A 23058-nucleotide genomic window follows, 5' to 3' on the forward strand; every position below is an offset into this window, starting at 1 on the left:
GTGATGTTGCTAACTAGCCTGCTGATGTGAAGATGGAAAACTATGATACTTAAAGATAAAAAAGGAGAACTTCACAAACTCAGGTAAAGCCTTGCAATACCCTATCTGGTGGTTCTCCTACTCAGCCATGGTGCTGTTAGGAGTGCAGTAGAAAGCATTACCAATATATTAACATCCTGGTATCTTATGATTTGAGCAGTTACCTCTAGGTCAGGAGACCAGGTGTGTGTGAAGTAAAAAGATGAGGAAAGCAACGATCAATGAATGACAATTCTGAGAGCCAGACATTAACAACTAAAAGTAACTTAAGATCCATACACGTAGAAATTCAAAGCAGGAATCTTAACAGAAATGAGAAATTATAAAAAACTTTTCATCATGTGTATACAAAAATTTTTAAAAACCCTTGTTTCTGAAGATTTGTTTCACAACAATGTAGAATGGCTTAACACTGCTAAACTATATACATAAAACAGTCAAGAAGGTAAAGTTTGTATAGTTTTACCACAATTAAAAATAAATGTATAATAATATGCTAAGAGGCACTGTTAGTTTTATATATTGATTATACCAGGAAAGAAGGGCTGCAAATAAGTCAGAACTGGGTAACTCTAAAGAAAATAACATGAAAACAAAGATGAGAATGGAAAGGAATAAAGTGGAATAGAGTAGAAATGAATAAAATATAAACCACGTAGAATGTGTAAAACAGAACTATGTTTTGTTTTTTGCAAAGACTAATAAGACTGAAAAATCTCAGTCAGGACTGATGCAGAAAAGCAGTGATGGTGGACCCCTGTAATCCCCAAACAACTCAGGGGTCTGAGACAGGAGGATCACAAGTTCAAAGCCAGCCCCAGCAATTTAGCAAGGCCCTAAATAACTTAGTGAGAACCCGCCTCAAAATAGGGGGGGAAAAAAAGGGGGAGGTGGGCTGGGAATGTCGCTCAATGGTAAGTGGTTCAATTCTTGGTACCAAAAAAAAAAAAAAAAAAAAAGATGTCCTATGAGCATTATCAAAAATGAAAAGGGGACATAATAAAAGATACAGCAGTAACCGAAAAGTCAGGAAATTGTAAATAACTCCATGCAAATATATCTGAAAATGCACATTAAAAAGTCTTAAGAGTTGCTTCAGAATTAATATACTTTAATGCAAAATATTAGACTTTAATAAATCTCTACTAGTTCTTCAATTTTACAATCCCAAAAGATTAAGTCTAGTGCTAACCAGTGGGTGGTATAAGGATGAGCACGATTCTGGCAGTGCTTGCTAGCCTGGGCTCTCTCAGGGACGGTGTTCCACCAGAAGCTGATTAGCTGGTGGGTGTCAGACTCACCTTTGCCTCTTGCTCATTGAAAGTGTTAGTGCTGAACATCTGGGCCACAGCCTCAAATGCTGCTGTGAGTGGTAACATGAACTGCTCGTACTGATCTTCATCCTCTCCTGAAAGAGAAACAACCCCATGTGTTACCCTGATTCCAAACAATCCAAGCTGCATGTGCCTGAGAAATAAGCCGGGATGAAAGAATAGTAGGCCCCAGAGTAATTCCAAGGGTCCCGTCATCCTAATAGAGTTCACAGTAATTTAAGAACAAATTTGAAAACTTAGAAAACAAACTTTCTAGTGCAGGGATCGCCTAAGTTTTTGAGGTTGAGTCTCAGTATCAGAGATATAGGTATGTGTATTAGGTACGATGTGACTTAGCCTTCAGTAAGAATTAAGAGACAGTCAAGAAAGGACAATGGCTGATATGAGAACTAGGCAAGACTCAAACCTGAAAGAGGTACTTGGGAAGCTTTCTTCATGCTTACTTAGTAATTTTTCATAATCTCATTTTAGTAGGATTAAATTCAAATAGCTTAAAATTAGAATAACCACTGAGCTTCAGTTATTAGTTGACCCCAAATTACTTTTATCACCATCAGTGCTGCAGAGATGATCAAACCCTCCTGGTTCATATGTGCTGGAAACCTGAACAACAAATCCTTTGCTGACCGTCTCTATTGGGTTTGCACCCCAACTTGGGGTGGAGGAGGTATCAGGCCAATAGGATGCGTTCAGGAGTCTTAAAGCACAATTCTCTTATTTTACAGATGAGAATTTTATAGCCATAAGCATATCAGAAACTTTGGGAGTATGCTGTATTCTCTTCCAGTTATAGGGACTATGCCAGCACGATGTGTTCTTGGTGAAATTTGACTGTTATTCCAGATGATTTTGCTATTACTGAAACAACAGAGAAGATTTCCCCCACATACAGTTTTCTGTTCTCAAATAAAAATTTAAACAGTGCCAGATTAATTCATGAGCCTCAGGATTTATTGCAGTACCTAAATCCACCATGAGGAGACGCCCAAGTGCTGTGTAGAAGGTAGTCCGACACCGCATGTCAGTCAGGTTGGACTGATTGTTAATACCCAAAAATGAAAAGTGCTCGCTCTATTGAAAAAAAGAAAACACGTTAAAAAGGTGAAAACATGGGTTAGAGGCAGAATGCAAGCCAGTAATTTGAGAATTACTGAGCCCTTTTAGGCTAATGGCTCCATGGTCATTCCTTAAGGATCTAAGGGTATTTTTCTTTTCTTTTTAAAATTATTGTGGTTGTTGCCTGCTAACAACTTATTTCAGGTATAAATGTAGCAGGTGATGTCAACGTAACTCAGGTCACCCTGATCCCAAAAAGCAGCTCTGATGCTTGGAACTGTAATCTGGCAGTGTGATGGGAGTGGGAACAGCCTGTGCTGTGGTGGCAGCCAGGACCTCAGCTTGACCTCTCCTTCATGTGTGTGGACGATGGAGAGAGGATGGAAGAGGGGCTTGAATCACTCACCGTGTGATTGTTCAGCATGAACTGTACCGCACTAAGCTTCACTAACTTCCTTACACTACTGTACGTAAAGACAAAGTCAAGGAAAGTGTGAAGTCAACCAAGAATCTTTAAGATGGAAAAAAAACCCTTGGATTAAGTACGGTTTACCCAAACATCTATTTTTCCAATCCACTTGAGTATACTATTGCCAAGTGGAAAAAATTGTTCTCTTCTAAGCAGTATTTAACTGATCAATAAGAGAACAGTCATATTAAACATCTATCTGTAAAGAAATCGATAAAACCCAGCAGTTTCTCGTATGAATTATGAATATTCTAGAGCAGCTTTCTGGGTGGGGGGTTCCAAGAGAGAATTTAACTTGAGCCCTAAACTCTTGCCTAAGGTAACCACTGTGTATCAAGAATAAGCTCCTCTCCTATTCAGAATGACACCAGCTGTGTACAACCTTTGGGAGAACTGAGGAGAAAAATAGCTCAAATACTTTTATAGGATTTACTGTTCTTGTAGACCCATGGTTGTGAAAAGCTCACCAAGAACAATTCAAACTTTATAGTTGCAAAGGTTAACATCATCAGGATGCTTCCACCAATCAGTTGGGAACTTTTATTCTGGATTCTGTGTGGGTACTGCTTTAATTTCAGGAAAATGGAGGATACCCAAGTATACACTACAGTTAATGAAAGTAGCAACAGCAGGAGGCCATAATTTCCAAGACTAGCATGCCATACTTTTTGCTGTGCACAGAAGCCAGTTTAGAAAAGGATATCCAATGGACAGGTCATTGAGAAGCTGTAGTGTCTTGGAGGTGATTGGTTCACAACGGCCCCAGTACTTCAAGTTGGTGATGCTGGAGGACAAAAACAAAAAAAAAAAGCAAGAGACACTTTTGATTTGCCTGGTCTCCTTGAAGGCTGGGAGAAGAAGAATATCATCCATCAAGTCACCACACATCTGCATCACCAATTCACAGACATCACGACCACAAAAAAAAAATGGGTATAAAATCTCCGTACTTACATTTGGTTGACTAGAAAAATTATCCTTCAGATAATCTTCACTACTTGGTTCCAAAGCTACACTGGCCCATACCCAGGCCCTTGGAATTCTGGGGCACTCCAGGGCTGATTTCTGCAGCAAGGGTAAGAGATTTCTGCGGCAGTGATAACATGCAGACGTATGCAATTCTGCACCTGCACCATCCACTGTCAGCTGCAGAATTCTAGTAGCCCTTGCTTCTGGATTCTTGGCTGGCAGAGTCCTTTAGACCCCCTTTGCTTTTTCCATCTTAAATTATTAACCAGCTCATGGATATGAGTGTTTAGGGCTGGGATAGTTGGAAGGAGGCAAAACATCACTTTGCACACAGCCCTGGGTAATATATTTGGCTCCTAGTGTGCGCTTTGATAAATTGAGCTCCTAAAGAGGGGAAATGTAACTAAAGGGGCATAACTTAAAAACAAAAACAAAAACAAAAAAAGGGCCAATCAGGAGCGCCAACTTTGAAGACAATTCAAATAATAGCACCAGATTTTGGAGATTTAAGACCCTCAGTGGGTATGATGCTTCCTGATAGGAGTAAGCCCATCTGAAAGTGGGGCTCTCCCCTGGGGGCATAACTAATGGAAATCAGCATCAGAAAGTGATGCCTGCTCTGGGCATCCTGGGTAGCTCAGGGATCAGGTGAGAGGTCAAGCACCAGTCACTGGGGAAGGAGAGCCATTTTGCTAATGCCATGACAAGGTTTCACCTGTGATCCCAGAGGCTAAAGAGAAGATTCTGTACAAGCCTGGAATGCTCTGGGGCCGGGCCATATCTCTAAGCACAGCTTGTCACACACTCAAAGGCACAATTTTCTGACGCAAACGATCAATGCTGTAATACCCAGGCACTGGCAGCACAATGCCCAGATCACATTGTACAGTTGCAACAGGACTGCAAGGGCCTCTTGCTGAGGGCAAGCTGAAACACTTACATTTTTCCTATGAAGACGCTTAGGACCATGGTCTCATCATTCAAGCCGAGAACTTCTGAGAGTCGGCGGTACAGCTGGTGTCATGTTAAAGGAAAAGAAAGTAACCAGAGAATATTAGAACAATCACATACCTGGATTAACAATCACATATTCAGGGAATAAGATGTGGGAAGAAAATTGAAAACAATCCTGTGAACCTCTGTTGAAGGGATGAGCCAGTTTCTAAGTATTACAAAATACTGGATAGATGCTGAGCTCTCTTACTGGTCCCCTTCAATCCTGAAATCACAAAAACTCTGCCAAAACCTTCTGCTGTTCTGAAGATTAATTCATGTATAGAGACTAAGAACTGCCAATTTGGGGAAGAACAACAGATGTTTTGACTGGCCATTTGTTAAGCATATGGAATTCAGGAGAAATAGACCCAATTCCTCAATAAGTCTCCAGAATTCTAAACACTAAGAGAAAACATTTGTAGTATCCCAGTACCTAAAATCTGGAGACTGTATCTCAACAGTTTCTCTCAATCAGCAATTTCACATGTGAGAAGTGAGAACTAAATGGAGCCAATTGTAAGTCTGTTACCTTTGAGGATTTCTGCACCTGGTCCCCAATGTAGATCTTACGAAACTGTTCAAAAAAGCTCAGCATGGCCAATTCTAGCTTCTCGTTACCCGCCTGAGCCAAGCGAGAATCTGTTAGGTTCATCAGCTGGAGCACCCTAGAGGAAGAGGAGTAATGACTCTCAACAGCAGGATAGCCTCGTCACCCTACACACCCCAACCTACCCTGAAACAGCCAAACATACCTCCTCTTCTCCTTATCTAGCCTATCTGAAAGGCATTCTCTGCAGGTTGTAAGCTTGGGTGAGGGAAAAAACAGTCTCCATTTCTTGCCCCACAGGAACCACAACTAAGGAATGAGTAGTGAGATGTTTGTCACCGAGATCTTGGATGGGGGTAGAACTGAGAATCAGCTTAAAAACTATGGAACACACTGGCATGACGGATCATGGTATTTCCTAAAATTTCTGAGATATTGGATAGAACAATTTTATGCACTCCATTCATCTATACAAATGAAGGACTAGCCCAAGTTCTCAATCTTTTCTCTCAGAGCCACGAAGGAAATACAGATATGTGAAACACCATGTTCATAGCACGTCCAGGGACAAGGACAGAGAGATGTGCACCTGTGTTTTTGTCTCTTTTGCCTACACTGCTCTCTTCCCCAAAAAGCATAATGGAATGCAAGTGAAAGAATATTGAATGAATAGGCATGATGTTACTTTAAGTGAGTCATCTGACATTTTCATTGTGTGAGAACAAGCAGCAAACTATTTGTTACATATCATAAGTAAATAAGACTCAGTCACTGTGTTGCAACACTTGAGCAAAGAAATATAAGACACCATCTAAACTAAATTTATATATAATGATACACACAGTACCATAATAGACTGCAAAATCAGAAAGGCATTATATTTCATTCTTCTTTTTTTTTTTTTTTTTTTGCAGTACTGGGGATTGAACCCAGAGTCTAGCACATGCTAGGGGAATGCTCTACTACTTAGTTATATCTCAGTCCTTTAAAACTTTTTATTTTGACACTTGCCATCCTCCTGCCTCAGTTACATGAGGAGCTGGGATTACAGGTGTGTGCCACCACACGTGATCGTTCTCATTTCATCTTTGCTCAGTTCTTCAAAGAACGCCAATGGACAATACCATGAAGACTCTTGTTAGGATTAAGGCAGCTAAGGCAAATGGGCATAGAAAGAGACAAAAAGGGAATTTCAGAGGAATAAGAATTATAGATTGAGGGTATAGCTCAGCCTTGGGTTCAATCCACAGCACTGCAAATAAAATTATAGATTGAGATGTCTGGGGACCAGTAAAGTCTACGGCATCAGGTTAAAGTGTGTGCATCCCTAAAGAGAACATCTGAACTTTTAGAACTCTTTACAGTAGTAGCTCTCTGCAAGGTCACAAAATGATTCACAACAGTAGAAAGACATTTTTGGTCCTTTTTGCTTATAATCTCATGAGTGTATAGTAGGTTTCCCAGAGGCTACAGGCCACGTGAGACACACAGACTGATTGCAGAAGTAGGTATGAGAATCCAGCTGAATTCCACCATGCAGACATGAAAAAGATTTGCAAATTGGGGCTGGGGATGTGGCTCGCCTGGCATGCGCAGGGCACTGGGTTCAATCTTCAGCACTACATAAAAATAAAATAAAAATGTTGTGTCTGCCGAAAACTAAAAAATAATATTAAAAAAATTAAAAAAAAAAGATTTGCAAACATGTAAACAACACTGCTCTTCCAATTAATTTTTTTGAAAAATAGTTTTCTTCATAAAAATAAACAATGTTAGCATTTAATGGGCTCATTAGTGTTTTACAATAAATTAATATACATATTGTTTTAAAACCCCAACTGCTCTTCTGGGGACCTCAATGCCTCTTTTTCTTTAAGAGGGTAAGGTAGGTCTAAGATCAACATGTTGGAGAACATCTGCCTTAAAAAAAATTCTGCCTTTAAATAAATAAATAAAAATTCTGCCTTTTATTTCTGCTATGTAAACTTTCGGAAATCACTAGTTATGTGCCATCTTTCTTCTCTTTGACTTCGAAAAATTTTCAATAAGTTGTAATGTTCATTAAAAGGTTTTTAATAAAATGAAGATTACACAGATACAACTTGATGAATGGATGTATGGCTGAGAGAGAGAACTGAAAGTCTGTAGTTCTATAATTTTACCTTTGGTGACATTTGAGAAACCAGTTTCCCTTGTAACTTGTGTTGGCATGGCAAAAGTAGCCTACATTCCACTATGCTGAGACATGATCCTTAAACAGAACTAATGGTTACTCCCACATTAATTTTCCTAATTCTGTCCCCATCATTTCCTGCTGATTTATTGCTGAAATGTTTTTTGATAAGTTTGTAGGCAGAGCTCTCACTGCACATTTGAAGGCTGGAAGCTGGAGCTGCAGCAGGCCTGTTTTCACGGTGTTCTGCTTCCTAAGACTGGTCTGTAAGTGAACGTCAGCAGGGCATCCAAAGTGGCTGGGGAGTGGTCTTACCGACAGACAAGCTCGCCATCCATAGCATCTTGCTCGTCAGTGCTGGCAAAAGAAACCCGGCCACCTATCACAGCTCCGATGATGTACACCAGCCACGTCAGCCTCCCTGTGGCAGGAGGAAGCCTCATCAGTGACCCCTCCAGGGATAATTTCACCAAGACACTCTTCATTAGGAGCTTCCTTAATCTTAAGGAAAATCTGGTGAAGACATAATGTCTTACTTTCCTTGCACATGATGGGTATTCCCTTGCTCTAGTAAGAGTGATGCCAAGGAGGAAATTCACCAGATAATCAATGTTTCCATGTAGACAAGGTCATTACTTTTAGAAAGCAGCAATTCTTTAGATCTAAAAGCCCTCACTGCAGGTGTGATTTTAGTTACTTTTCCCTTGTCCCCTGTGATATTCATTCATTCACAAATACTCTCCTGTGTACATGGAGGATGAAGAATGGGGTGGGGTTGCAAAGGAGGGTGGCATGCAGTTAAGGGTTCTGATAGCATCTCCTCAGGGGTCTAGAACCCTTCTGCACAATATACTCACCCTCTTGTACTGCAATGTCCATTGGGCTGGCACTGGCGCTCTGTAGCAGCTCCTGGTAGGACTGGGCCGATTGGTCAAACAACTGTACGAGGAGCGCACATGTCTTCTCGTACTCACAACGCCCAATGGTGGACAGCTGGTCCAACTGCTGCTGGACCAGACCTGTATCCTCCAGGGGATCTTCCAGGCCATCCCTACTCGCAAGGGGTAAAAGGAAGGACGTTCTCTTAAAATATGCCTACTGAATTCTGCAATGCAGCAGTTCTCTTTCTCCTTAAATTAGCCATCATTTCCTATCATAGAGGACAATACTACTTTTTCCTAAGGAAGGATATTTAAATTTTTTAAAATTGTAGATGGACACGATATCTTTATTTACTTATTTTTATGTGGGCTGAGGATAAAACCCAGTGCCTCACACACGTGAGTCAAATGCTCTACCACTGAGCCCCAGCCCCAGCCCCAAGGAAGGATATTTTAAAAGTAAGAAGGCAGAGGCCTTTTGCTCTGGCATGTCTCCCTTAAGTATACTATATTTGTTAGCAGTAAATCTTCCCACCTGAATTCCCATCCCTTAATAATTTGTCTGCCGTGAACCTGGCAGCCTTATCTTCTCACCTCTTTGAGCTCTTTTAGTTTAGCCTTTCACTTGTTGCTAAGTACAATAAACTTTGGGACTATAAGTACACAGTCTTTTATGTGAGGCTATTGTGGTCAGATGTGTTTAGGATTTCAGAAATTTTCAGATTTGAGGAAGGCAATATGATGCTTATCACATGTAATATAAAGCCCTTGATGGGCCCTGTGGCTTATTAGACTTAATATTCCCATAGCAAATGTATGAATATTGTGAACAGTCATGTTAAACAGGATTTAAAAACATAAGTCTATAAATGGTCTAATAGCTCATATCACATTTTGCCATGAAGTGATTTTTGGTACCAAACTGTTGAGAAAATTTAGCTTTGCATCTTCTTAGATTTCAGAATTGCACCTGAGGAAAAATGCATCTGTATGAGGTCTTGCCTTATCTACTGGCTCTTAGATTTTAACACCTTGTTCTATGGTGTGCTGCTATTGTTCCATCTTAGTATGTTTGGCGGTGGCAGCAGCAGCAGCACAATCGCAGCTGACTGTGTTTGCAATGTCCCACACACCAGGCCAGGTTATATTAATTTAATCCTTGTAAGAACCTTATAAGGTAGGCCTATTATTATTTGTGTTTTATAATAATGCAATGAAGAAAGTTGACCAAGAGCACACTGCTATTACCTGACTCCTTGGGCCCACTTCTCTACCTTAACACTGCCTCCTGGAAACCTGCTGCAGGTTTTCCAGTGAACTTCATGAATATTCTGATTTTGAAATGACTCAAATTGCAGTTAAAACTTTAACTCAAATGCTCTTGACTTTGAGGAAATTAAGAATGTGACTTTAAAAAAGACATATCAGACATTCAGAGTCCCAAAACAAAGACAACTTCATTTAATACGGGTCACTTTTAAAAGAACCTGACATTTCTTTAACTACAGGTTTCTGATCCAGTTAACAGTCAATGTAGACAGAAACCCTGTGTTAATATACTGCAATCAGTGATAGCTGCCTTGAATTCTTTTGTCTTTGAGTAAGCTCTGAAGTTAGAGTTGATGACTGGACTTATTTCTTTAGGAGTTAACATGAAGCACCATAACTTACATATTAAGAATTCTTATCACCTATGTCCTATAATTTCTCACATTTGAAGAAAACCAGTGGCAAGAACAAACATACAAACGTGCTTTGTATTCAAAGACATTTCTATAGACAATGAAAAGGCGGACAGCAACAGGATGTTTAAAAGAAAGACTATTCTTTCAGGCTGACAATGAGGGATAACCATAAAGAGTACTGGCACTGATGGAACTCATGTCAAGTCCCCCTTTGCCAAGTGGGTGTGTATAATGGGATGAAGGAATCAGTCCAAATTTCCTTACCTTAGTATGATGTGCACAGATTCCAACCGGGATGTGATGTAGGCTTTTGTGACCTCAGGAGTATATGTTTCCAGCATGTGGGGCTCTGTGGCTTTGACGTATGGCACAGAGGCTGCCAGCCGCTGCCACAGGCTCAGGAGATAGTGCACACTATTTGGGGCAAATTCCCAGTGCTAAGGACAACCAAAGGAGCAAAAGGCATATTTTTCATTTCTGTATACATAGTCCCAGACCACTTGTCACAAATGAAAGACTTTTTTTTTTTTTTTTTTTTTTTAATTACTGGGGATTGAATCCAGGAGCACTCTACTACTGAGCTACATCCCCAACCATTTTAATTTTTTTATTTTGAGACAAGGTCTAAGTTGCCCAGACTGGCCTTGTTTTATGATCCTCCCAAGCTGCTGGGATTACAGGTGTAAGCCACCATGTCCAGCCAGGATAAAGAAGTTTTAAAAAAGGATAAGATTTTATGGGCTTTGTTCTATGTGTGGCAACTAGTTTAAAGTTATTAGTATTTTTAGAGGGTAAGCATCTAACGAGAAGACAGTTCTATACTGGCTATGTAAACCTAACCCACAAAGAAAGCCCTCTGTGTTTCTCCGTTATCAGTATGCATGAGAATCACGTAGAGAACTTGTCAGACATAGGGATGTCAAGGCTCCACCTTGGACCTAGGGAATTGAAAACTATGGGTGGGGTAGGTGTGAGACTCAAGCACCAGTATTCTTCATCAAGTTCCCAAGTGATTCTGATGCAATACTGTTTGAGACCCACAAATCTATATTACAAGACTAAAAAAGAGAGGCTACTAACTTTTTATTCTTTGGTCTAGTCCCCTGTTCTATTTTTTCTTTTTCAGAGAGGTTAAAAGGGAGTTTCCTCTGTTTTCAATCTGAATATTATATTTGTAATTCCCACGTTTCTTTAATCGTATCCCTTACACTTTTTTTTTTTGGGTTGTGATGGGGATCACACCGAGAACCTTGCAAGCTAATCTAGTGTTCTGCCACGGAGCTACATCCACAGCCCGCTCCCTGCACTTTTTTTGAAAAAAATTATTATTTTTTTTTTAAAAAAACTTTTTTTGGTTCAGGAACCTTTATTTATTCATTCATTCATTCATTCATTCACTCACTCACTCACTCACTCACTCATTTATTTACTTATATGTGGTGCTGAGAATTGAACCCAGTGCCTCACACATGCCAGGCAAGCAAGCGCTCTACCACTGAGCCACAACCCAAGCCCCTCCCTGCACTTTTGTAAACTTAAAAGGCGAAGCTACAACAGGAACTACTTTGCAGGGTAACTTATAACCTTTGCCAAGGTAAGAGGTATCCTTAAAAGATCAAAATCAATAAGCAAGAGAAGAGATTCCAATGTTTAAGAAGAAACACAAAAGCAATCCAAGACAAACCTGTAGGCTGGTCACTGTGAAGTTGGCTATCAATCGGATGACCTCAGGGTAGTTTTCCACTTTTACCAGTTCCCCCAGTTGATAGTTACTCTTCAATCGAGCCAGTAGTCTGCAAAACTCATGGTAATTGTTTGGGTCTGATAAACTCTGGCAACAGCACGGGGGAAGATAAAATGGAAAATGTGATTAATCACACTTTATGTGTTCATAATAACCATCAATAAGATGGGATTATTAGTTTCAATAGGCAGAGTTTGCAAAGGAAATCCAAGAGGGACCATAACCCTTGCCTATGGTTCTAAAGCTGATTAATGGCAGAAGGACACCACCTCTGATGTGACTGGCCTGTGTATTTCCCTCCAAAGAAAACCTAATAAAATTTCTCATTTCTACATCTGTCAAACTGATCACTAAGCCCAGTACTGTAATTTACTACAATGGCAAAGTTATACAAATGTTTCATATATTTATATCATTATTATTTATAATTATCTAAGTATCTTTATAAAAATCTTTATAAAAAACTTAAAAAAAACTGCAAACAAAAACTAAATTCAAACTTTAGAGGCTAAATTTCTTGGGGGAAAATGACTAACTCCATCCTTATTATTTTGTATCAAAGTGATCTCTTCCCAAGACTCCTACATATCTGAAGCTGGAGGATACTGACTCCTCTTTGGGGCAAATACTCTCAGAATCTGATTAAAATGTAGACTCACAGAATTCTTAAAGATCAAGATGAAATGGTTCTCTGAGATTTCTAAGTGTGGCATCTAGATGAACTTCTTTCTGACTCCTATAGTTAGTCATACATTAATTCTATACATATATAAATTCTCAAAAATCTTACCTGTGGATTTTCCAGTATTCGTTTAACACCATCAACAAGATGGGAGAGAAACTTGGCCCTCTCAGCATTGTTGAACAGGGATCTCCTGACAGAGGCGATCTGTACTAAGCAGGATAATACCTGAGCAGGACACAACACATACAGTGATTAGGATGGTACGGCTATTTTTACCACACCTTGTTCCCGCCTATAATATTCCTTAGGGTATCTGGAACAATTTTACAAAAGAAAGAGTATCAGATCTAAGTTGATCACAGCAACCACTCCTGGTTACATTAACAGCTTGGAAAGCTCCCTTAGACACTATTCTTAGACAATCCCATAGGCTTCTTTAATGATTCTTGCTTAGAAAATATCAAGCAAAATTATTATTATTTTTTTGTTTTAAAATTTAAAGACTTTTGGCTAATCAGGCTTTATATATCATATACATCACTACATAAACAAGTCAGATCTATTCCCTGAAAAAACAACTTTTACACTGAAAAACATTTTCCCTGCTGTGCTACATATTTACATTGTTTGCTCCCCCCAAATCTATTTTGTATCCTTCTCCACCCTGCTCTTTGTTCCCTGGGACTATATGACCTCTCAACAATAGCAGCATTCCCTTGTCCTCTGGATTCTGGTTGGCTTAAGCCACTGGGAAGTACCGGCAGGAGGTCAAAAGGCAGAAAAAAAGAGGAGCCCTTCTCCCCACCCTCTGGTTGGGCTGGGTTGGCATAATTTCTCTATGAATGACCACAATTATTGCTTTCAGTCCTCCCCTTGGCTACAACTTCAGCTCTCTTCAGGGTTTCCTTCCTCCATTCCTGGAGGTCCCCGCTCCTGTGGGTGATCATGCACCACTACCATTTGCTGAATTCCCTTCAATTCTGCCCATACCTTTGCAAACAATCCTTTCATTAATTAGCACTCATGGATGTGCTCCCTTCTCCTGCAGTGTCCTGAATGATGCACACAGCATTGAATTCACATTTCTTCTAAATCAAAGGTCCATATTAATTTGGAAAAGTATTACAATGGCCAGGAAATTAGTCCACTGTGGACACCATGTAGAACATCCAGTACTTCACTGTATTTTCTTATGCATATTTTATGTACAACAGCATTTTAGACCAACAATCTAAACACTGGACCAATAGGGTTTTAGAATCTGAATGATTTTGAGATTAATCGTTGTTATAGGAAATACAGCATTCCTAATATCTTTCAAATGTTATTTAGGACAATATGCAAATTAGTTTTTCCATTACAGTTTCCATGTATCACTATGTAACATTTGCCTGGGGGACTGTCAAAACTTCTCAGCACAATCTTAATGGTTCAGCCGGATAATATCAGATGAATCCTCATGCTCTAGCCCGTGACATGGATGTGAAGTATAGTACAAAGTCAAACACAGACACAAGATGAACAAAAAGCACTTGACCATTTGCATCAACTGGCCAATAGACAGGAATAATTTAAAAACAATGAAACCGCTATTGCCAGAACCTTTAGGCTGTAAGCTTAATCTCATAAGGCTAGATAACTAACCCTAGTATTTCTATCCTATAAAACAAAATGAATGAACACTCATTGCTATTTTTTAGAAACAGTTTGTGTTGGAAATAGTGGTTTTGACTCACCAGAGGTGAGAATGAAGGAGGGATGGAATGATACAGGTCGAAAAACAGCTGCAGAGTTGAAGAATCTAAGAATGCTGAAAAAAGACAAATGACATCACTTTTACTTTGTCCACAGAGTACTATCATATTATTCTAAGATACTAAGAGAGCACATCCCACTGCTTACTTATCTTACAGAATTTCTATCTCCTTAGCAAGTGGTAACTATTAGGACCTTTTTTGTCCCCCACTTTTCCCCTTAAAATATCAATTGCAGCAACTATAAGAAACATTCATGCTTTGGTTCTCAGGGAATTTTAGACAATCCTAACACCTCCAACCACATCAAGAATTTAAAAAATTTTATCCTTAGGAACACAAAAACAAATGTAAGCTCAAGTTCTTTGTATGATATATAAATATTTTTGGTACTGGCTAGGAGCATTCTATCTCTGATCTATGTTCTCAGACCTTTTTTATTTTAAGACAGGGTGTCACTAAGTTGCCCAGGTTGGCCTTGAACTTGCGATCCTTTTGCTACAGCCTCTGGAGTAGCTGGGTTGATACTATTTTTAAAGGCAGTATTATTCTAAATAGATAACAAGCCTCTTAATGATTAATACAAGAACATACATGCCCACTCTTATTCATTTATTAAGAGTTTTCCCATGCTGGGGGATCTATAAGATTCCTCCAACAACCTCTCCCTTGTATTATAAAAATAGACATCAAAATTATCAAAATTCTAAGCTTTAAGTAAACAAGCAATCACTGGGGTTCTTTGGATTATCCTATGAACATGCTGAGGAGCTGTGGGGCAGGCTGATACAGGTGGTGCAATTTCTCTGTTACCTGATCTCCAGCTGGTGGGGATCTGTACTGTACATAGGTCATCTGAGGACTCATCAGTAGATGTGCCGATGAAATCAAAGTTCAGGCAGTTATGGGTGAGTTTGAGCAGCTGCATGAGCAAGCCATGCTGACTTTCATCATTCAAGTTCAGATTCTTTCCTGAAGCCTGGAAAAATTGGCACACAATGAGCCCCAAACAATTGTTCCTCTCTTCCCAGCTTGCTCCCAGATTCAGCAGCAGGATGCTGAGCCAGAAAAGGCGGACTGTATTTCAGCAGAACAAACTGATGGTTTTCCACACAAAAAGATGCTGTACTTTATCATGTTAATCTTACTATAAAATCCCTTCTGTTTCTTTTTACTAATAACATTTATTATAAAAACATACAGTTGGTACTTAAATAAACTTTTTCCCCCCTTTCGTTTTTTTTTTTTTTTAATTTATATATGACAGCAACGATTCTTATTCCACATACAGAGCACAATTTTTTATGTCTCTGGTTGTATAGAAAGTATATTCACACTAATTCGTGTCTTCATACATGTACTTTGGATAATAATGATCATCACTTTCCACCATAATTTCTAAGCCCATGCTCCCTCCATTCCCCTCTAACTCTTCTGCCCTATCTAGAGTTTGTCTATTCCTCCCATGTTCCCTCTCCCTATCCCACTACGAATCAGCCTCCTTATATCAAAGAAAACATTTGGCATTTGGTTTTTTGGGATTGGCTAACTTCACTTAGCATTAACTTCTCTAACTCCACCCATTTACGTGCAAATGCCATGATTTTATTCTCTTCTATTGCTAAGTAATATTCCATTGTATATACATGCGCCACATTTTTAAAAATCCATTCATCTACTAAAGGGCATCTAGGTTGGTTCCACAGTTGAGCTATTGTGAATTGTGCTGCTATAAACATGGATGTGGCTGTGTCCCTGTAGTATGCTGTTTTTAAGTCCTTTGGGTACAGACTGAGGAGAGGGATAGCTGGGTCAAATGGTGGTTCCATTCCCAATTTCCAAGGAATCTCCATACTGCTTTCCCTATTGGCTGCACCAATTTGCAGTCCCACCAGCAGTGTATGAGTGTACCTTTCCCCCCACATCCTTGCCCTTAAATAAACTTTAAAAAACTTATTTTTCATATGTTGAGACAAAATGGCCACAGGGAATTTGAAGCAAGATGGGTTGTGAAATTTGCCTGTGAGAGGCTAACAATTTCTAGACATGGCTATGGTAAAACTCTGGATGGAGTTCTGAGGAAATTTCACAACCTGCTCGCCTTCCCTCCTCCCTCTTTCCAGCACCATCCTTACCACGATTACCAGAAATCTTTTTAACCAGAATTAAAACAAAATCACCAATGCTTTTTATTTGTTCACCTGCAGTGTATCTGCAGACCATACAACTGATTATAGCTCCACAGTGAGCATGTTTATTGACTCTAAGGTTATACCAGCTGTGTCTCAGTGACTGGCTGGCCATTTGTTTTTGATAGGATCAACGAAGAGGATTCAACCCTGAGTTTTCTCCAAAGCTTTCCCCCATTCAGGGTGTATAATAGCTTTGCCAGGCAACTTGCCAAACCTCAGGAATATTCGGGAATTCAGAGGTAACCCTAAGTAACTCAGTAAAAGATAAGTATCATTAACAGTGACAACAGAAGAATCCAAATTTGCCTTTAAAAATTAAACTGGGAAATATTGGAAAAATGAGGAAAAAACCAAAATAAAACAAAACAAAACAAACAAAAAACTCCCCCAAAACCAAAAATGAACAAAAGCTAGTAGCTAACCTCATTTAAATTCTCACAGGGACCAAGAACCCAAACATTGTTACAAATGTGTAGGTTAACATTTCTTTCTTCAACTCTATCAATAAATGAATTGAAAACCAACTCTCTACATTAAAATAGGTAATTTCCTTATGTGATACTGTATATCCCTTCAGGTTATTAAATCTAAATGGATGTTAAAAATTCAAAATCTACTTTTCCTTACAGATGTTGCTTGTTTATTTGCTGTTTCTAACTCAGCAGGGGTCAGAAGCATCAGCCTAGTTTTGTGTGGTAACAGTGCAGTCTGAACCTACTTTCAAAGTACCAAGAATCCAAACACCATAAAACTAACATGCTTTCACTCTGAATAGAGATTTTATGTGGTTATAAAAAAGCAAACAGCAAAATCTCTAACTTTGTGGTAAATTCTTGATTCCTTTAAGATAGGAGAATGGGATAAGTGTTCGCTTACTGCTGTTTACCTAAGGGAATAGTTTTGAAGTAGGAAAATCACAGTCTTTTTCTTTAACTTCAGTGGTTAATCTGGCTGGCTTTTTATATATCTCTAGATGTACAGTATATGAGAGAGGAATGATTAAAGCAACGCAAAACTCTAATGCCCTCAGTTTGGAGCTGTCCCCTAACAAATTTCCACATACTCTCATCCTTTGAAAAGAAAAGTAGGAAGCATAACCCAACCCATGACTGTACCTGTTTTAATAAATTGCAGGAAAGCGTGAAGATATCAAATAGTGATGAATCTCGGAAAGAGGAAGCAATTTTTCTGTGCTTGGTTAAAGGATGGGTGGTGTCTGCCTGTGTAGAAACAGAATAGACCAATGCCAGTTTTAGAATTAATAGGAAAAAAAAAGCAAATGAAAGAATTTTTCATGGAGACTTTAAAACAGAGGATTTCCAATAAAAGCAACATAAATACAAACCACATTTTTAAAGCTTAAATTATAGTTAAATCATCTAGTAAGAAAATATGGAAAATATTCCAATTCTAGTTTCAGTGTCCTGCTAAGACAGCTAGCTAGGATCTCTTTCTCATAGCGTACAGAGGAAAAACAAAAGAAGGGATAAATATTTTCACTGCAAATTTTTATTTTCCTCTGTACTTGGAGAGGTAAAACTTAACAAACTATGGCAGACATTGCTAATAATTACTGTCATGTCATATTGTGGCTTAATCTCAAAAACAGAATAGCAAGCCTAGAATTTTGGTAAACAAACCATTCAGGGCTGAAGTTTCTGCTGAATTTCCAAAATAGTCTTTAACAGTCATGACTTAAAATAAATGACAATGAGTGGTCTTTTACTTATTTCTGTTCATGACTTTTCAGCTAAGTTACAATATTTTGTAATTAAAGATTAAATCTTTTATTTTCCTCTGGTACTGGGGACTGAACTCAGGGGTGCTATACCACTACGCTACATCCCCAGCCATTTAATTTTATTTTGAGACAGGGCTTTGCTAAATTCCCCAGGCTGGCCTCCAACCTGTGACCCTCCTGCCTCCACCTCCTGAGAGGATGATATTACAGGCTTGTGTCATCACACTGACTAGGACTAAATCTTTTACTTCTTTAACATGCCTTCTATTTTGAACACATAGTAGGCACTCAACAAATAGAATGCAAGAATTTCAAGGTTATCCAGGATATCTTTAGTTGATTCACTTATTAAAAATGTAAATCTGTTTGCTGATCAAATCAGCAAAATGTCTGACAGACAACAAAGTTTTCCTTGACTTTATTTCTAAGTGCAAACAGGAATTGACAGAAATATACTATCTGAATTGAATCTGACAGCCAAAAAATTATGGAAAATGAATGTTATTTAAGGTTCAAAATATTCCAATTCTAGTTTCAGTGTCACTGTGTTAGCATGTAGTCTTAGATAACAAAGGAGCTGCTACAACATATATCATGAACCATATATAATCTGCTGTACTGATCATAATACAGAGTACACTTAAACTATGACAGACATGTTTTTAATCACTTTCTCCCCCTCTCTCTCTTTTTGGTACCAGGAACTGAACTAAGGTACCAAACCACTGAGCTTAAAGCCACAGAGCCACATCTATATCCCTTATTTATATTTTATTCAGAGACAGGGTTTCACTGGGTCTTAGGGCCTCACCAAATTACTGAGGCTGACCTTGAACTCATGATCCTCTTGTCTCAGTCACCTGATCAATGGAATTACAGGGGCGCTCCCCCGCACCCTGCTTCATCACTTTCTTAAGAAAGAGAAGTAAAGCCATGCAAGATTTTATATCAACTATTTATGTATTTTATGGGGACAAACTACAAAGAGGAGAACATTAAGGCCACAATCTCTAGTTAATGAATGCTCTCCTACTAGAAAGGAAATAGTGGTTAAACAGTCAGTTAAGAGCACAAGCTCTGGAACAAGCTATCTGGGTTCTAATTCAGATGCTCTTGCTTACTATTTAACTGTAGGCAAATTATTTAACCTTTATGAGCCCCAGTTTTCTTGTCCAGAAAATGGGATAACTATAATACCTATCATGTAGGACTGCTATGAGATTAAAATTAGTTAATATAAAATGCTAAGAAAAGGAACTGGTACATCATAACCACTTAAAAGTATAAGCTACTATTTTGATAATTACTGATAATTTCTGTGACAGAAAACACACGGACTTCAGATTTTAATAGGCTATAAGCTAGTGCATTAAAAGAGTATTGACTCACAGTTAAAATTTCTTGGGGTTAATAAAAATGTCTGCATAATTATGAGCAATAGCAACAATAGTGCTAATGTAATTAATACACTGACAACTTAAAGGTGAGATATTATAATTAATATTAATATTGGCCTGTTCAATAATTATAAAATTTTAGCTGAATATGAAAATAAATAACTGGAAAAAAAAAGCCAGAGCAAAAACACAAACAAAAACAAAAGCCACTGGTATTTCCTCTGTAGTACTATGTGACACCAATGAATATTTAAAAAATTAAACCCCACACAGGCTGGGGTTGCAGCTCAGTGGTAGAGTGCTTGCCTGTACGTGAAAGGCCCTAGATTTGACCCCCAGAATTGCAAGAAAAAAATTAACTGGTATTAGCAGAATGGTTCATACATTCTAAAAAGAATCTAGGAAAAAATCTTTAGGAGTAACACAGGGAAATAAGTAATGTATAAATGGCTATAATGCATTAATGTATATAGGAAAAAGGGGCACACAAATGATGCTGGTTCTATTTTTAAGGTTCCTGGTTTTAACTTAGGACCATTATTCTCATCTTTAGAATGAGCATTATTACCAATGAGAAAAGCTGAGATGGGAGGGTGGAATATTCTGGAGTCAGAAGGGGACCAGGACAAAAAGAATGAGGTTAGGTTGCACTTACAGAGGAAAGCCCAATGGAACAAGATTGTTTCAAAAGGGCATTAATCACTTACCGCAAAAGCACACAACGGCCAAAAAAGATCATCCCACACATAGCAGAAAACACCAAGACTAAGAAAAAATATGTCACTTACTTCAATGAGGAAGGCTGTAGCACTTACTTGGTTAATTTCATTGGTTAGCTGAGATAAAATTGTGACGCCAATGATGCAGTATTCGACACTGTCCTGGTTAAAAAAATATGTTAAGGCAGAAAGAGTTGGCATGTGTGCTTGATTTTAGCATTTGGGATACACTCATGCTACTGGATGACAGGTTCTTTGGTCACTGATAAAACTGGCTAGACAAGGCAGCAAGAAATCAGTTTCAACCTGTTGCCTTACAGGACATAAAAGCTAACTTTCATTGGATGAGACTGCTAAATCTGACCTCTGCAAGATTTAAAACTTTGGTTTTAAAAAGTTCCTATAAGCACTACAGCATATACGTTATTATAAGATAAAATGCAAAACACACTTGAAAGGTAAATGACAAAAGACAAAGACCCTGAGGAAAGAAACGTAAAATAGGGAGTTCACAGAAAAGTACATACAAATATTAAATTAATAAATAAAAAGGTGTCATGTCTCATTCACAACAAACAATAAGATAAGAATTGCTTTGCCTATTTAAAAGAAAAAAAAATGTTTAGCTTCTCAGGCTGAGGTTTTTTTTTGGCGGATGGGTACTGGGATTGAACTCAGATGCACTAGACCACTGAGCCACATCCCAGCCCTATTTTGTATTTTATTTAGAGACAGGGTCTTACTGAGTTGCTTTGTGCCTTGCTTTTGCTGAAGCTTGCTCTGAACTTGTGATCCTCCTGCCTTAGCCTCCTGAGCCATTGGGATTATAGGAGTACACCACTATGTCCCGCTCAGGCTGAGGTATATGAAGTAGATACTCTTAGAAAATGTTGATGAAGTATAAATGAGATATAACATTTTGAAGGTTATTTGAAAATATTAACTATCCCTTTAGCTGAATTAATTCCAAGGCAAAAAAACTGCCTTTCAAATGCATTTACTCAAGTACAAAATATATATACTGGAATAGACTTAACATATTTAACAGCCAAAAAATGGAAACAAACAAAATGCCCAGCTATAGGAGACTAATTAAATAAACTATGGCATTTCACTGGGAATATTATGTAGGCATTTTTGAAAAGATGAGGCAAGGTTTGTTTGTGCCAACAATGCAAAGACAATAAGGACAAAAAAGACGCAGAAGAGAATATGCCAAAAACCCCATTTTGTGTAATTTTTTAAGTAGATTAACATAAGTTAGATGTTTCTGTTGCTTTTCCCATTCTTATTATATCAAATACATATGCTATACCTGTAAAAACCTTGTGACATCTGTGATTGCATTTCTGAAGACATAGTCATCCTTCTGACAGTCAAACCAGCCCAGTTTTGTGATCCTGGCATATAACTGAATAAGTGCTTGCGTCACAAAAGTAGCCAACTTTGGCCGTGTGGCAAGGTAGTTGAGCACATAATTCCCTGTGGGAAGAAATCCACTTAATAGACAGCTCTGCCAGAGAAGGGGGTTTGTCTTCAAGCAAGCATAGGTCAAGAAATGATAATATCAGACTGTTCACCCTTTACTCTTTTAATTGTTTATGCTGAGAAATAATATGCTGGGACCTCATATTTAATATTATTGGTGGGCTTTCAAATTCATATGAAGCACAGCAGCCTTGAATCTACTCCTACATGACTAGATAACATAGTCTTATACAGAATTCAAAATCCCTAGAAAAGTTTTTTGAGTTATAGGTGACAATAAAAACTAAATGAAAGAAATCTGACAACAAAAGGGATGACTTGGGATTTATCTGGAAGTAATTGTATTAGATCCTCTTTATTTTCATAGGCCCAAAATTCTGGGAAAAACCTGGATTCTAGATATTCTGTATGCTTAGCAATTTTAGCACATTATCAAACAAGCCCATATCTATTATAAAACTGGAAAAAACCCTTTTTTTATGTTATCTATTACTAGTACACCACTAAACAAATTAATTTCTTTAAGCCAGATCAGAAAATTCCATACTTACGAATATCTATTCGTTGTTCCAATGGTAGAGGGTTGTTTGTGCGTGACACAAGCTTGGTAAGGCATGTAGCTGCCAGTAACTGGGAGTAAGATGACTGTAAAAGAGGGGGAAGAAGGACTTAAAATTGTATTGGTAATTCAGTCACAAGATTTGTTAGAGACTGATGTTTCACCTCAAAATATTCCTATAGTATGGTAGTGGAAAAGAAAAAAGAAAAATATTAGAGGAAACTACCACATTATGCTGCACGGTTAATCTCCAAATTATTTCTTTCCACCAGCAAACCTATTGATCATTTATAACTCTGGGGAATATATATGATAGTTTTTCTGCAGTACTGGGGATTGAACTAGGGTTTGTACAAATGCTCTATCACTGAGCTACATCAACAGCCCTATCTATCTATCTATCTATCAATCATTCATTCATTAATCATTAGTCAATCAATCATATTGGGAATCCAACCCAGGAGCACTGTAACATTGTTCTACACTCCCAACCCTTTTCATTTTTTGTTTTGAGACAGGGTCTCAAGGGTCTCACTAGGTTGCCCTGAATGGTTTTTAACTTGCCATCCTCCTGCCTGAGCTACCTGAGTCTAAGAATGATTTTCCATGAAAATAAAAGTCCTAAAGACA

The 23058-nt window shown here is 38.4% G+C and overlaps 1 protein-coding gene across 1 annotated transcript in view; it reads right to left on the minus strand.

The window, feature by feature from the left end:
* The window catches only part of Xpo7 (exportin 7), an 83009-nt gene that overhangs the window by 13294 nt on the left and 46657 nt on the right, over nt 1-23058 (minus strand). Inside the window, exons 3-19 of the mRNA XM_076853616.1 lie at nt 22421-22514; nt 21697-21863; nt 20451-20543; nt 17640-17744; nt 15146-15311; nt 14315-14388; nt 12684-12803; nt 11834-11980; nt 10414-10586; nt 8441-8634; nt 7899-8004; nt 5393-5528; nt 4808-4881; nt 3602-3682; nt 2836-2899; nt 2336-2444; nt 1341-1447 (exon numbers count right to left, since the gene is read on the minus strand). Coding sequence (XP_076709731.1) covers nt 1341-1447; nt 2336-2444; nt 2836-2899; nt 3602-3682; nt 4808-4881; nt 5393-5528; nt 7899-8004; nt 8441-8634; nt 10414-10586; nt 11834-11980; nt 12684-12803; nt 14315-14388; nt 15146-15311; nt 17640-17744; nt 20451-20543; nt 21697-21863; nt 22421-22514 — 2010 coding nt within the window. The remainder of the gene's footprint in view (nt 1-1340; nt 1448-2335; nt 2445-2835; nt 2900-3601; nt 3683-4807; nt 4882-5392; nt 5529-7898; nt 8005-8440; nt 8635-10413; nt 10587-11833; nt 11981-12683; nt 12804-14314; nt 14389-15145; nt 15312-17639; nt 17745-20450; nt 20544-21696; nt 21864-22420; nt 22515-23058) is intronic.

The sequence above is a fragment of the Callospermophilus lateralis genome, chromosome 4 (assembly GCF_048772815.1).
Source record: "Callospermophilus lateralis isolate mCalLat2 chromosome 4, mCalLat2.hap1, whole genome shotgun sequence".
NCBI lineage: Eukaryota > Metazoa > Chordata > Mammalia > Rodentia > Sciuridae > Callospermophilus > Callospermophilus lateralis.